At 39.2% G+C, this 16,106-nt stretch overlaps 1 protein-coding gene across 1 annotated transcript in view; it reads left to right on the top strand.

Moving 5' to 3' along the window:
* Nucleotides 1-385: 385 nt before the first annotated feature.
* Nucleotides 386-16,106, top strand: part of LOC102734981 (gamma-aminobutyric acid type A receptor subunit beta1) — a 25,846-nt gene continuing 10,125 nt past the window's right edge. Inside the window, exon 1 of the mRNA XM_081812422.1 lies at nt 386-1,075. Coding sequence (XP_081668548.1) covers nt 851-1,075 — 225 coding nt within the window. The 5' untranslated portion in view covers nt 386-850. The remainder of the gene's footprint in view (nt 1,076-16,106) is intronic.

Genomic DNA, 16,106 nt, shown 5'->3' with positions numbered 1-16,106 from the left:
GCAGCCATGCAAACATTATATGATTAAGAAAGCTGTTTTTAACAAAGTAGACAAAACAGAATTTTCCTTTTGAAAGTGTATAGTCTTAACCTTCTTCACAAATCCAAGCTGAATTTTTCAGGAAGTCTTTTCTTGATTCCAGGGAACTAATTCATTCTTGACTCTCGAATCAAGAAGTAGAGGTAATATTTGAAAAACCAAAGCAACAAGATTATATCTAAAAATGACATAAATCAAGTGCTTGATGCAAATCATGAACTTCCTTACATATTTCTTCTTTTAGGATTGTCTCACTATGAATGATATGTTATCAGTGTAATAATGTGTAATACTGACCTTGTGGCCTGGGTGTGTTCTAGATACATGGAATGAAGTAGCTCTCCTCAAATTGGTCACCAACTCTCAGTTTGGTAGTGGCTGTTGTGGGCATTAATATCACAAGAACAGATTTAGTAGGAAAATGAGGGAGATGCCGAGAGAAGGAAGATGTGGTATGTAACAGAACAAGGGACATTTTGATAATAGACTAAGCATATCAATAGGATTTTGATCTGCCGTTCCATTTACTTTTCTTTTTCCTATATGCATTATTTTTAAAAAAATGTTTTCCAATCCTCCATTAATGGTACACCCTGTTTTATGATTTGTTCATGGACTGTATGGGGAGCCTGCAACTTTGTCTTCCCAAATGTCTACTCTTTTCGCCCAGTGGTTTATGGCATTACTGACGTCATTCTGGGGCACCTATAAGGAAACGCATCTGTCTTCTCAGTCTTTAAAGGGCAGCTTAATAAGTGCATTCAGCTAAGCTGTGTCTTTCTGTTTAATAGGAATCACCACCGTGCTGACAATGACAACCATCAGCACTCACCTCAGGGAGACCTTGCCAAAGATCCCTTATGTCAAAGCGATTGATATTTACCTGATGGGTTGCTTTGTGTTTGTGTTCCTGGCTCTGCTGGAATATGCCTTTGTAAATTACATCTTCTTTGGAAAAGGCCCTCAGAAAAAGGGAGCTAGCAAACAAGACCAGAGTGCCAATGAGAAGAACAAACTGGAGATGAATAAAGTTCAGGTAATGTATTAAATATTCCCAACAATGTTCTTCCAAAATTTATCAGCAGCATGGTGCTCAAGGCTCCCATAACAGGAAAAAAAAAAAGAAATTTATCTTCAATACGGCTCAAACACCACTCCCTTTTACATATTTGGGAACTGAGGATTGAAGAAGTTAGGTTGAAGTTAACATAGATTAATAACATACCTGGGCCTAAAACTCAACCCCAAGTCCATTATCCTTTATTGTAAACTATATAGTTGTAAAACTCTGTGCAGAAGGATAATGCCAGATTTGCTTGATAAATAAATGAGAGAACTAAAGTTAATCAATTCTGTACTAAGTGGAAATATAGAAATATGGCCCAGTGGTTACAACCACAGACTGGAATTAAACTGCTTGAGTTTTATTCCCAGCTCTGCTTCTTACTGACTTTATAACATCAGGCAAATCAACCTATGTGACTCCTCATGTTACCTCTGTTCTCAGGTCATCATCCATTAAATGGAGATTATTATAGTATACCTACCTCACAGAGTTGTTATAAGGACTAGATGAGTTTTTTTAAAGCCTAATATTTGTAACAATACCTGGAACATAGTGAGTGCTCATTATCACTATAGCTAGCTAGCTCTTATCATTATAGATAAGACATTGTCACTATTTTTCTTTCACTTTTCATTGGTAGATCTTATGACCTGTGCTTTTGCTGGATGGAATTAATTAAAATTAATGTCTTTTTTATTCTTTGAGAACATCTCTTTAGCCTCTACTTCTATGCCATGTTTCACTGAAATCAAATTAAAATTATGTACAGTGAAATACTGTATCTACTATAAATTGTTTTCAAGATGGCCCACAGGATGACAACTCAAATATTCACTCGTTTGGCCACTGTTCTGAGCATTGGGTATACTTCTCTGAAGGAGACAAATTTCCTGGCTCTCATAGAGTTTAGATTCTACTGTGGGAAGACAGGCAATAAACATGTAAACACATATTAAGAGGATAATTTCAAGTTGTAGTAAGTGCTATGAAGAAAGTAAAACAGAGTGATGGGTAAGTGAATCATTTGGATTAGATTCAAGGGAACAAGGAACAAAGAGCAGGTGATCAGGAAGACCTCTGTGAGATGTTACCACTTGATCTGAGACCTAAGTGATGAGCAACAGTAACCATGCCATGACCATTTCAGGCAGAGGAAATGACAAGTGACAGAGACTCTGAGTAAGGAATTTCTTGATGTGGGAAAGTACCAAAAGAAGACTAGTGTAGCAAGGGCATAGCAAGTGAGGGAGGAAATGTAGTATGAGAGGTGGTTGGAGAATCAGGCAGAGCCAAACTATAAATCTTTAAGATGTATCTTCATGCTTTTTAGTGGGATACCAAAACTGGACAAACACTGTCAGGTAACTAGAAAATTATAGGCAAAATACCAAACAGATTCAACCAAATGGTCAAAATCTGAAGTAACTCATTCAAATAAATTTTTACTCTTATGTGAAATATTATGCTGGATTCTATGGGAGAAGGAGGAAGCGTGATACTTGCCCTCAAGAATCTTCTGATATTTCTGGGAAAGATAATTATACTCATAGGAGGCAATTAGATTATAAAATGAAACAGGACAGCACCTACCTTGAGGAGCATATCTGAAAGGAAAAGGCTTCCCGTTGTCTGATTGTAACCATACCAGACTTAAAAGTATGTTGAGCAGAAGATTTGAAGACTCCTCATTTCTGCTCCCATTCCTAGCTCAGTTGCCTTCTAAACCAAAGCTGATCCTCTGCATGGCTTGGAATGTGTTTTAATTGATATATCATGGAGGAAAGGCCTACATCAATAAGGTTCACTGGTAGGAAAATCCAAAGATATGAACTGGATGGGCATTCAAGACAAGGAGAATTTGGAAGGTAACAAGGAGAAAAGAGGGTCTTCCAATCAGCTAGGAAAGCAATGTTCTCTAGAAAGGTGATTAAATGGAAAGCGCAAGCAAACTGAAATCAATTCCTTCAGATCATTTAAAAAGAGCATAAAACAAACTTTAACCAAACTCTTTGGCTATTGCCTTGATTCTACCCCAGGATATTAAAGAACTTTTCTAAGGTGCTATGGGACAAATAAAGGCAAAAGGAAAGCCTTGTGTGTCATATGATACCTAGATGTATAATATATATTGCTCTGAAGAAGACTTAGTGACTGGAAAATAAATGAGTAAAATGTGTCTGTCTAACTGATCTTTACTTCATAAGCAGTCTGTTTGAGTAACACTGGGCTCAAACATAATAAGATTTCACTGGATCTCAAATCAGGAAACTTTTAGTCCAGGCGAACTGGTATTTTAAATTTTAATCCCAGTAGAAAGCGTAGAAAAATCCAACAATTGTCAGGAGATGAAACACTTAAAGAAGATAAAAATGCGTTTTTATCCATGGAAAGCTAGACTAAAAACTCCACAAATGCTTTTCACAGAAACACAAATAGACAAAATTATGCCAAAGTTAATAAACAAATCATGTTAAGATATGAAAAAGTAGTATATATTGGCCTAACCCTCCTGTGGATTAAAAATTATAAACCTTGAGCAAAAATTTATTAAAATCTGCTTGAAGAGATAAGAGAGTAACTGAAAAGAAGCAAAAACTAAAAGAGAATCAACCCTCAAAGGAAGGGAATGACACTGTGTGAAATCTCTATTTATACATCTTTGCCCTGAGGCCTCTCCCCAGTCTGGGGGATGTGGGACAGCAGAACTTCAGAAACAAAACAAAACAAAACAAAAATACAAAAAATTACAGTTTTATTGGTCTGATGAGTCAGAACACGGAGTTTGATACTTCCAGAGTTCCTAAAAATCTTGGAAAGAAGTGAGCCACAAGAGAAATTCAGAATCTGAATATAAACTTCCCACAAATCCGTGGTTGATCCCTGAACTACAAATGTACAAAACACTAAGAAGTCTGGAAAGGAAAAATAGCTGAAAGGCTGAAAAAGAACAAAAATAAGAGATTCTCTTTGAGTTGAGAAAAAACTAAAATAGACTCACCCTAACTACACATAAAACCAAGTCACTACACATTCCAGGTGACCTATTAGTAATTTAACTGCCCATTAAAACAAAACCCAACATTTGTCAGGGAAAATAACAGAATCTAGAATCTCTATAGTGCATCTTCAACATAGTTAATATGTAATGAAAAATTACTAGGCGTGAGAAAAAAACAGGAAAACATGCTCAAGAGAAAAAAATTAGTCATTAGAAACAGAATTTCAAAGTCTCATTGTTGGCTTAAAAGATAAGGACCACAATTAATAATAATAACTATAATTACTATATTTAAAAATTCATAGGAAATAGCCAAAAACTGAAAATAACTGGAATATCCTATGATAGGCAAATGGTTAAACAAACTGTAGTATATTCATAATATGGAAGACTAGCTCAATAAAATGTACTATTGATACATACAACAACTTGAATGGATCTCAAGGCCATTATGCTGAGTGAAAAAAAAAAAAGCCCATCATAAAATATTACACACTGTATGATTCTATTTATATAATGTGCCTGAAATAACAAAATTATAGTGATTGAAGAACAGATTAATTATTGCCAGGAGTTAGTGATGGAGGGGAGGATTGAGTGTGATTGATTATAGCACACGGCAGATCTTTGCAGTGATGGAGTAGTTCTGTATCTTGCAGTGGTGGTTATGTGAATCTTCACATGTAATAGAATTACATAGAACTAGACACACTTTATACCAATATCCGTTTCCTAGGTAATATTGTACAATAGTTAAATAAGATGTAGTCAATGAGAGAAACTGGGTGAAGGGTATATGGGACATTTTTGTGCTATCTTTGCAACTTTCTAGGAATCTACAATAATTTCTTTTTTTTTTTTTAAGATTTTATTTATTTATTTGACAGAGAGAGAGACAGCAAGAGAGGGAACACAAGCAGGGGGAGTGCAAGAGGAAGAAGCAGCTTCCTGCCAAGCAGGGAGCCCGATGTGGGGCTTGATCCCAGGACCCTGGGACCATAACCCAAGCCGAAGGCAGACGCTTAATGACTGAGCCACTCAGACACCCCGGAAACTACAATAATTTCAAAATAAAAAGTTTAAAATAAAGTCCATAGGAAGAGATTAATATAATATATGAAGAGATGCAGAGTTTCAGAAAAAGATTTGAAACTATGGAAAAGAACCAATGGAAATCATAGAATTGAAAAATGCATTAGATGGATTAGCATCAGATTTTATACAACAGAAGAAAGGATTAAAAAACAAGAAGAATAGGGCGCCTGGGTAGCTCAGTGTGTTAAGTGTCTGACTCTTGATTTTGGCTCAGGTCATGATCTCAGGGTCATGAGAGCAAGTCCCATGCTGGGCTCTGCGCTGAGCATGGAACCTTCTTAAGATTTTCTCTCTCTCCCTCTGTCCCTACGCCCCCCACGCATGCATACTCTCTCTCTCTCTCTCTAAAAAAAAAAAAGAAGAAGAAGAAAGGATTAGTAGAATTAAAGGTACTATTGACCATCTCTCAAGTTTTTCATTGCACTAGTTCTTGTCATAAATGTTACTACCTCAAGGATGCCTTAGCTGACCACCCCCCCGCCACTGTTAGTTTATATTTTGTACCGTTGTTCTTTGCCCTCACCACATCCTGTGCTTTTCCACCATAGGATTTACCACAATAGTGAATACATGTTTACTTAATTATTTTTTAATGTCTATCTCTCTATTAAACTGCAAGTTTCCCAAGGATTAGCATCGAGGTCCTTGTCTATTATGTTTGTTGCTCTTTACTCAGTGGCTAGAACAGAGAAAAAAACAAATAAATATTTGTTGAATGAATGAGTTCTAGAGAACCCTTCTCCACTCAGGATGAGTTCTTAGATACCACCCAAGTTACTGAATGTTACATTGTAATGTTTTATAAAACCCACCCAAGTTACCTAATGTTACATCATAATGTTTTATAAAACCCTTACATATTCATAATAAGTAAGAAAAAGACTATCTGTAGTTCACTCTAGCTTCTGCTCCAAGCTTTCTTACTGTTTCTATCACTCTGATTTTTAATATTTTTAAAGCATGATTTTTATCAATCTCCACTATTCTTTCTGAATCACAGTGTCCTATAACAGCAGATAGATATAATCTTCAATAACAAATCAAGTGTATTACTTCATCTGTTCAGTGTATTATCTCCAGCAGTTAAGATAATAACACCACCTGTGTGGTATTTAAGAGAGTTAGCCCCTGGTTAAATTTAAAAAATAGAAAGTGATATTAGATTTTTCCTTTCATATAATATTTAGATGACCCTTCCCTTTCCTTTTAGATACTTGTAAACAGTTGAATTCAAATGATATATGTGCTGTGGTCCCAGACAATTTTCATTTGAGGGACCTTAATATTTGCCTTGGTCCTACAGAGCCCAGCGTGGCATCATTCATTTATTACACATTACTTTTGATAGCTGTGGCTGGGCTGTCATGTCAAGGGTCATTTGTGCTGAAGCTTCAGAAGGGCTTGCTTTGTCTTGATTTATATTTCCACCAGCTGCACTGAAGCATCTTTTTATAGGAGTACAGATGCTGAATCCAGACATGAGGAGAGTTTCAACCTCCAAGGTGATAAAGACTGTAGATTCATGAACCCCTCAGGCATCATTTGAAACTAGAGGTGGTATTTAGAGTTTTGAAAGATAGATTTCACAGTATAAGGAGGCTGTAAGTAAGCTACTTCTGAGCCATTTTTACACTAACCTGGAATATACATGGTTGTGTCGGTTGGCGACATGCCCGCCTATTTGCAAATAAATCCACCTAAGGTGGAATGGTTGCATGGGCAGTCTGTAATCAGATACTGATTCAAAATCATTTGAAGTCATGGGGGACATCAGTGAGATCTGCCAAAAATTCACACCAAATGTGCTGTTTTAACCCCAACAGTTAAGAAATAGAATTTCCCTTCAGAATCAGATACTGATACTGTAATCTGGCCTCTTTTCTCTCATTCCTATTCTCTGTGGTGTGTCATCTACAGTTTCAGACACTTTTAGACATCTGCACTTTCAGACAACTTTCTAAATGGAAATCAGCTCTGGTACTGTGATTAATTCCAGGATACTTAATGCATGTGAAAACAGACATCCTAAAGGTCAACAGCTCTTTCCTTAAAACTAGCTTGAAACAGATGGATACCTACATTAGCCTTTGAGCCTGGGACCTACCCAATTTCACTGCCTTGTCCTCAGGCCAACTAGGACACTTCTCTCAGCCTTTGATGAAATTTTAACATTTCTGACTTAGCATCTTGGATTTTGGAGAAATTCAGGCAGGACCTTTGATTTCTAATGACAGCCTGTGTTAGCAGTTCATGAACTTCTTCAGCCCTCAAATCCCTGCCCAAATCTGGCTCAGTTCCATGCTTTGTTCTCCAGTCTTGGCTTAATGTAGCTAACCTCTAGATGCTGCAACAGTCTAATTTTCCTTTCCAGGAATCTCCAAATCAGTCTCCTTTTCTCCCTCTTTCTCCCTCTCTCTTTCTCTCTCTCTCATTTTCTCTCTTGCATCTAGTGTCCATTTTCTTCCATATCCAAACAGCTAGAATTCTTTCGTAAATGAGAAAGAAATTGAATTTACTTAATAGGCTTAAGAAAAAGGTGGGGGGTTTTTTTGGCACACATAAATGGGAAGTCCATGAATGGTTCTAATTTCACATGTGGCTATATCCAGATACTTAAACAATGTCATCAGAAAGCATCTCTCTTCATCTCTTAACTCAGCTTTCCTTTATATTGGCTTTACTTTCAGTAGACCCTTCCCTCATGGTGGTTCCAAAATGCCTAAATTCATATATTCAAAGCTTTACAACCCTAACCCAAAACTACTGTCTTACAAGCAAGAGTTACAACAACAACAAAAAAGTCTTAGGATTGAATCTTTTGGATCAACTTGAGTCATATTCTCATGCAGAAATCAATCCCCCTGACCAGGAAGATGGAAAACACTAGATGCCCAGGTCTGGGTCACATGTCCATCCCTGGAGCCTCGAAGATGCACTTAGGCCTACCTCAACCACATGCACCAAGGAATGTCAGGTAATGTTATCAGAAGAAGGTGGCATGGAATCAGACAGGTCAAACCAATAGGCATCCACCATAATCAACCTTTGACTCTGCCTGAAGGAAAATACCCATACTCCTTAACATGGGATCCAGCACCCACTGTGATGCCATTCTGCTTTCCTCTTCTGCTTCATTCCTCCTCCATCTCCCCTTCATCTTTGTTCCAGAAGTACAACTCACAGTTTTCCCAGATTGCCATGTTTTCACTCTTCAGTAACTTTGGCTTGTTCCCCAGAATTCACCTCTTGACTGACGTCTTCCCTCACTCGTCAGGCTAAGTTGATGCTCTTCCTACAGCTTTCCACTGCACACTATGTGTACTTTTTTTTTAATTTGAAAAATATTTAATATTTAACTTTAACAAATATTTAATGAGGGCACACTATGGGAATACCCTCTATGCAGTGAGTATAGTCAGCAATGAATGAATAAAACAAAACCTTTCATTTGGATGAGAGAGAAAGACAATGAACATCATATACACAAATACATCACACCCAAACAATGAACAGGACAGCCACAAACACACATACGATGGCAGATAATAATAAATGCTATTAAGAAAAACAGAGTAGGCCTTGAAAGCAGACACTGTATCTTCCACTTTCGGTATTCCAATGCCTGTCATAGAGCCTGGCACAAATCAGGCACTTAAATGACTTTTAAAATAAGTGAACTAATGAATTAATGAATTAATTACAAAACCAAGCAGGATGCTCTTTTTTTTTTTTTTAAAGATTTTATTTTATTTATTTGACAGAGAGAGAGAAAGACAGCTAGAGAGGGAACACAAGCAGGGGGCGTGGGAGAGGGAGAAGCAGGCTCCTGGCAGAGCAGGGAGCCCGATGCAGGGCTCGATCCCAGGACCCTGGGATCATGACCTGAGCCGAAGGCAGACGCTTAACGACTGAGCCCCCCAGGCGCCCCAGGATGCTCTTTTTTTTTTTTTTAAAGATTTTATTTATTTATTTGACAGAGAGATAGACAGAAGAGCACAAGCAGAGGGAATGGCAGAGGGAGAGGCAGAAGCAGGCTCTGCACTGAGCAGGGAGCCCGATGCGGGACTTGATCCCAGGACCCTGGGATCATGACCTGAGCCAAAGGCAGACGCTTAACCATCTGAGCCACCCAGATGCCCCAAGCAGGATGCTCTTAAAATCCATGTGTAATTGGAAACTTTTTTCCTATTATATTCCTAGTGTTATAAAAACAAAATTTTTAAGCCTCTCCTAAAGTGAGAACTGTTTGGTACCTTTCAAAATTTAAAAATATATATAATAAATATTTTCTAATGAAGGACATTTATTTTGCTTAGGGATAGTCCGTGGTAACAATAGGTGTGTATTATTAATAGATTGCTTTCAACCTGCGTTGATACTTTTTTTTTTTTTTTTTAGAGAGAGAGACAGAGGTGGGGGGAGAAGCAGAGGGAGGGAGAGAAACTTAAGCAGGCTCCATGCCCAGAACAGAGCCTGACACGACGCAGGGCTACACAGAACTCAATCCCACGACCCTGAGATCATGACCTGAGCCAAAATCAAGAGTCAAACTCTTAACCGACTGAGCCACCCAGACACCCCGATACTTTTCTCAGCAATTCCTTCTCCTGAAATCTCTATATTAGAATGTAAAGTGACTGATAACTCCACTCTGCCTTTACTTCATAACATTCTCCAGTTGGGAGGAATAAAATGTAGAAGTGCATTGTTGATTATCTTAGGAAACCATGGCTCTTACAGTAAGAAGATAATATCTAATGTGATACAGTAATCAGGACTTATCCACATAAGTGTAGTATTTCACAAACCCCAAGACATTCACAAGCACATTGACATCACACATTTTAAATATCTCCTTTTCAACTATATGAAAAGTAATGATTACTCTGACCAAAATCCCTCTTTTAAATCTTTTTTTTTTTTTTAAGATTTTATTTGTCAGAGAGAGAGTACAAGCAGGGGGGAGCAGAAGGCAGAGGGAGAAGCAGGCTCCCCACTGAGCAGGGAGTCTGATGTGGGACTCGATCTCAGAACCCTGAGATCATGACCTGAGCTGAAGGCAGACGCTTAACCGACTGAGCCACCCAGGCGTCCCCAAAATCCCTCTTTTATTTACCTGAAGAGCAAAACATTACTGAAGAAATTTGGGATGAATATTTTAAGGGGATTCACTGAAGATGAATCCAAAAAATCGCCTTTGTTTGCATCATTCAGAATTCAATGAATTTGCTGATTATAATGCATTTTATATTTAATTGTAAAAAGCACTCGTCTCAAATATTGGGACTCCCTAAGCCCATGTATAAAATGCTCCTATGTATAAAATAGGATTCCTCTTTTCTTGTTTCTATCATTCTCTCCTCAAAGCTCAATGAACTCCCACTCACATCAACTTAAGAAATTACTCCCCAACCTTCATGTTATGTATCTCTCAAGCTTGAACAGTGCATATTTGTAATTCATTCTTAGCTGTCTGAAATTAGTTAACTGCTTTATGGATTTTTAGGTACACCAATATCAGCTAGGACCCTTGGAATGCCTGTGTAAAATGCAGACTGGGAAGACCTTAATATATTTATTTTTTTTAAGATTTATTTATTTATTTATTTGACAGAGAGAGACACAGCGAGAGAGGGAGAGCACAAGCAGGGGCAGAGGGAGAGGGAGAAGCAGGCTTCCCGCCGAGCAAGGTGCCCGATGCGGGGCTCGATTCCAGGACCCCGGGATCATGACCTGAGCTGAAGGCAGACGCTTAACGACTGAGCCACCCAGGCGCCCCGGGGAAGACCTTAATTTAGAATGAAATGAGCTCAAACCTTTATTTCTAACAAGCGTCCCAATAAATTCAGATGCCCGATAATGTCTGAGAACTACTACCCTAGAGATTGTAGTCACTTACGTGTCCTTGGCCATTGAAACGCAACAGAGTTCAGACGGACGACTCCACGTCCGAGTGTCAGAGTTCCTCATTGTACAGACATTAACTCAGCCGCGCCTCCGCAGCATCAGCCTCTTTTCCGGGAGGGCGCCGGCGATATACCGTGATGAATAATAACAGTAACCAAAGAGCAGCTGCTCTCCTGGAGCTTACATCTCAGTCGAATAACAAATGTGTAAATAAGTGCCTGATATAATGGCAAATGATGATAATTATGGTGGAGAAAATGGTGAGGAGCTAGGCAGGTAAGTACCTGAGGACGATCATTCCAGGAGAGAAGAACAGCAGGTGAAAATGCCCTGAGGACTTAGGAGCATCAGGGACCAGCCATCAAAAGACCAGTGTGGATGGAGCAGAGAGCTCCAGGGGCAGAGTGGTAGGAACTGAGGGCAGAGGTCCCTGAAGGAGTTCAAACCACGGGGTGCTTTGCAGATTTGGATGAGAAATCTGATTTTGTTATCTGTCTTGGGAAGTAGCTAGATTTAAACAGAGGAGACCCGGTCTGGTTTACATTTTTTAAGTATTACTCCAGCTGCTATGTAGAGAAAAGACCACCGGGCTTCCTTCCTGGAAAGAGGAAGATCAATTATTCAGTAAGACAGTCAGAATCAGGATGTGTTCAAAAGTAAAGCCATTTGGATCTGCTCATACACTGAATGGGAGAAATGGGGCAAAGAAAGGGATCCAGGAGAAATTTATCTACCTGAGTAATGTTCTGGAAAATTGCCACTTGTTTCATTTATCTCTTTTTCCTTCTCTATGTCCTAAATAATAGAGTGCAGATTTGTTTAGATTTATGTAGGTTTGTGCTTAATCTTCGATAGCATCTTGAAACGACATTGAAGTTTCTGCTTCTACCGCTAGTTGTCAGGACATGGCAAAGAGACACACAAATCATCTCCAGCAAAGCTTCCCATTCTGCCCCCCCTCCCCCCACCACCACCAAACCAAAAGGTTTCAGGAATTTGAGATGAAGGGATTGCCATTTGGCAGCCCTGGTGAGAGCTAATGACTGGCAGCAACAGCGCGAGACGTGGTACATTCTATGAGCAGGACAGGCAGATGTGAGACGTGGCTCTGTGGTTCTCTGCTCCCTTCAGGTGAAGGCAGGCGTTCATACCGGACACCCTCAATTAAATAGATTGTGGGCTTCTGAAAGGCATCTCCTTCTGCGGTGAATGTCACTTCATTTGGCTTCCTGTGCTGTACTTCAGAACCACTCAGTAAATGTGAATCTAATTGAATTGGCTAGCAAGAAGGAAATAACTTTCTGTTTGCAAAGTAGATTGAGCCCAGAGGTATTTCTCACAGGGCTTTAAAACTGCCACTGAAAACAAGATTATATTTTATTCCAATTACACTGAAACGAGTTCTGCTATATTTACATACGGAAAATATCCAGAACAGTTCAATTCAGTGAGTGGCAACATTTTTCACAGCCTAAGGCACCATTCGGGGATGCTGGGGACGGAGACAAGGAGAGATGGAGTACGATGGAAGGGGTGGGAGAAAGGCTCACCCCAAGCTAGGAAATGAATTTGTACATTTGCTCAGGGTTCTGTTGAGGGAAGAAATACAGCCATCACGTCAACGTTTTAGTCATTGGAAAAACACCCTCATGATCTTTGCCACACCCTTTGCGTCAGTCAGAGTTCTCCAGAGAAACAGAACCAATAGGAACAGAATCAACATACATACAAAAAGAGATTTATTTTAAGGACTTGGCTCATACCATTGTGTGTGAGATCTGTAGGGCAGGCTGGAAGTTGAGGCAGAATTTCTGGTGCGATCCTGAGGCAAAGTTTCTTTTTCTCCAGGAAACTTCAGTTTTTGCTCTTAATACTTTTCAAAGATAGGATGAATCCCACCCACATCATCAAATGGAATCTCCTTTATTTATAGTAACTAATTGGAAGTGTCACATCTACAAAATACCTTCACAACAACATCTAGACTAGTGCTAGACTAAACAGCTAGGTGAGTAGCCTAACCAAGTTGACACCCACAATTTACCACCATACCCTTTTACCAGCTGCACTATTATTCATTCATTCATTCACTCATTCATGCAGTAGATATCTACTGAATGCTCCTATGCCAAGCACTTTTCTCAGCTCTGGGAAAACAAGAGTGAATTAGACAAAGTCCCTGTCTCCTAGAGCAACATTCTAGTGGGACACTCAGGGGGAGGAACAAGTTGGCTAAGAAGAGTTCTGCTCTAACTATTTTCAGATTGAGAAGCCTTTAAACATCCATGCAGAGCTATTGTGTAGGCTGTTCAGTAATAAGGTCCAGGAGAAAATAAGGAAATATGCATTACTTTAAATTTTTCACTCATTATAATGAAATCTGAGCATGAATGTAATGTTAAGAAAAACATGCACAAAATCACCAAGTTAGTGTGTTGGGTATATTTTCCCTAATACACTAAAAGCAACATATACAGCTACTTTTTCTTCATGTTACCTGATTTTTTTAAAAACAAATTTTAGAAGGAAGGAGGGTATTGCCTGTTTTCCTCCATAAGAATGTAAGTGCCAAGAGTTCAAGAACCTTGGGTGTTTTGTCCACTATCATCCCAGACCTGCTGTGTCCTCAGATCTTAAAACCAAGACATTGTGGTTGGTAAGTGCTGCACTGCAGGAAGGAAGGAGAGGTTTCACCAGCCGGAAGCTGGATTGTTCCTCCCCATCTCATGTCCTTACACCGTGAAACCCCAGGCTTTCTTTTATATGTGAACGCCTCCAATATTTGCTTGTGCTCAGCAGACTTCAAGGGGACACAGTGAAACCCCAGGCTTTCTTTTATATGTGAACACCTCCAATATTTGCTTGTGCTCAGCAGACTTCAAAGAGACCTTCAGGTGGGAAGAGGAGAGAAAGGTTTTGCAGGCAGAAAGCGGATCTCATGTTCACAAATGAGCAAATTTCAGAAAGTCTGTTGGAAAAGGAATTAGTAACCCGAGTTTGAAAGAGATCACAGTATTTATCCAGGAAAATAATTAGAACCAACTGGAGGTGGAGGAGGTCCCGGGGTTTGTTCAGGAGAGTGTAAAAGTAAAGGGCTTTATTATTTGAGATCTTTGAATTTTTAAAATGTGAGACGTGATGTCCTATTACTAATGGAGGGGCTGATTTCCTCATCAGTGTCTGGAACAGTGCCTGACACACAGTAAGCTCTCAGTAAACATTTACTGAAAAAATGAGTGAGGAATGAACGATTTGACATTTTAAATGTTTATCCATGGTATGCCTAAAAATTACGTCTATAGCACATAAAATATGCCTCTCTAATAGGGAGTGAGGTGAGGATGAACAGTTAGCCTTGGGGCTGCACATCTAAAGCCACACTCTCTTCTCCCTGGTGTTTTTTTTGTTTTGTTTTGGTTTGGGTTTTTTGGGGGTTTTTTTGTTTTTTTTTTTCTGCTCCCTGGTGTTAGTCAGCTCAAGCTTACACTTTGATCATCCATCTGAAGGGGAGGAAAGAGGGCTTATTTGTCGACCCTCCTGAATGAAGTCTTAATAACAACTGTATTCATTTGCTCTAAATTTAGGTTTAATGATGCTTTAAACTTAAAAAAAAAAAAAAGTCAGTGATGTTGGTTTCAAGAATACATAGTTAATATAATGTAGTCATTCAGACCCCCCCCCATTTAGACAGATTTATCTCCCCAATCATGGGAACCACGGAACAAGTGCAGGCCTTACTCACCAACCCAGCAGGTTCAACAGGCACATCCCTAACTGCATTGCACCTTCTCTGTAAGCAGATTGGAAGGAGAAAAATACCCAGAAGACATGGAGCCAAGTATGCCTGTGTCCTTCTCCCACATATACCCAGTGGGGAGCAGTGGGAGAGGAGAAAGGGAAAAGAAGCTGGAAGCATCGATCCCTTAGTTTCTCTCCCAGGGACTGGAGTGGAGAGTCCCTTCCTTTATGGCAACATAAGGAGTGGGCAATGATTATCCAAATGAACAGTTATTTCAACATTAGCAATGCTTTAGGAAATGTATTTGTCTGCCCTAGAAATCAAGTGTGGTGGCATTTTCATTTGCCTCACTTCCTTCTGCTTCAAGGTTATATAATCTTTGATGTCTGGATCATGCCCAGATGTTGGTCATTTAATCCCTTATTGATGAGGCAGCATTTCACCACTGCAGATGTTGAGGTGATCTACAACCTGGTGCCTCACTGCTCCTGAGGGCGTAAGAAAAAAATGACCACTTTCCCCGTGGATACTATTTTTGGAAAGCTGTGCCCACTGTGAATATAAGGACACCTTGGGTGTTTTTATATGATTGAGGAAAGACACTCTTCTCCAAAGGGCAGAGGTTCAGGCAGAGCCAACCAGAAACTTGCTGGCGCATTCACTTTAGGAGGCAGCAAAAAGCTTAGAAGGTGGGGGCTGAAAACTCACGCTGCAGGAGAAATGCACACACAAGCACACCGTCTCACAAACATGCACACGCACGTACACGCACAATCTGTAACACTAGCTTTTAGAAGAAGTTTTAGACTGTGTGGAGGAGACAGACTGAAGATGGGTCATAACTGTTATATGACACTTCTTAAATTTCCCTGATAAAGAACACGGTAATGTTGACTCAACTACACAGTAATGCAATCAGCTTTCATGAGTAGTTGTAGAACCAGATTCATTATTTTATACGTCAAACCACTTAGAGCTATGATGTCTAGCTCAATGACAAAATATTTTGAGGGATTTGCACAAACTAATAAACATCATGCAATTTATTGGTGCGTTGGAGTCTGAACCAAAGTTAACCAAAATATCTTTAAAAAATGTCCCTTTTGCGTGACTTGTGTAATGAGGAGCATCTGTATGCTTCACTGGCTGATTCTAAATTCTAGTAACTTGTTTACTTAGGGAGATTTCATAATAATGTAACTTAATGATGCATACAGTACAGATAAGTGATTCACTTTTCCAAGGTTTTTTGTTTTGTTTTT

This window comes from Leptonychotes weddellii, chromosome 2 (assembly GCF_054177405.1).
Source record: "Leptonychotes weddellii isolate Sample4059 chromosome 2, ASM5417740v2, whole genome shotgun sequence".
Classification (NCBI taxonomy): Eukaryota; Metazoa; Chordata; class Mammalia; order Carnivora; family Phocidae; genus Leptonychotes; species Leptonychotes weddellii.
The sequence above is the reverse complement of the archived record's forward strand: the minus strand, read 5'-3'. Positions and strand labels throughout refer to the sequence as shown.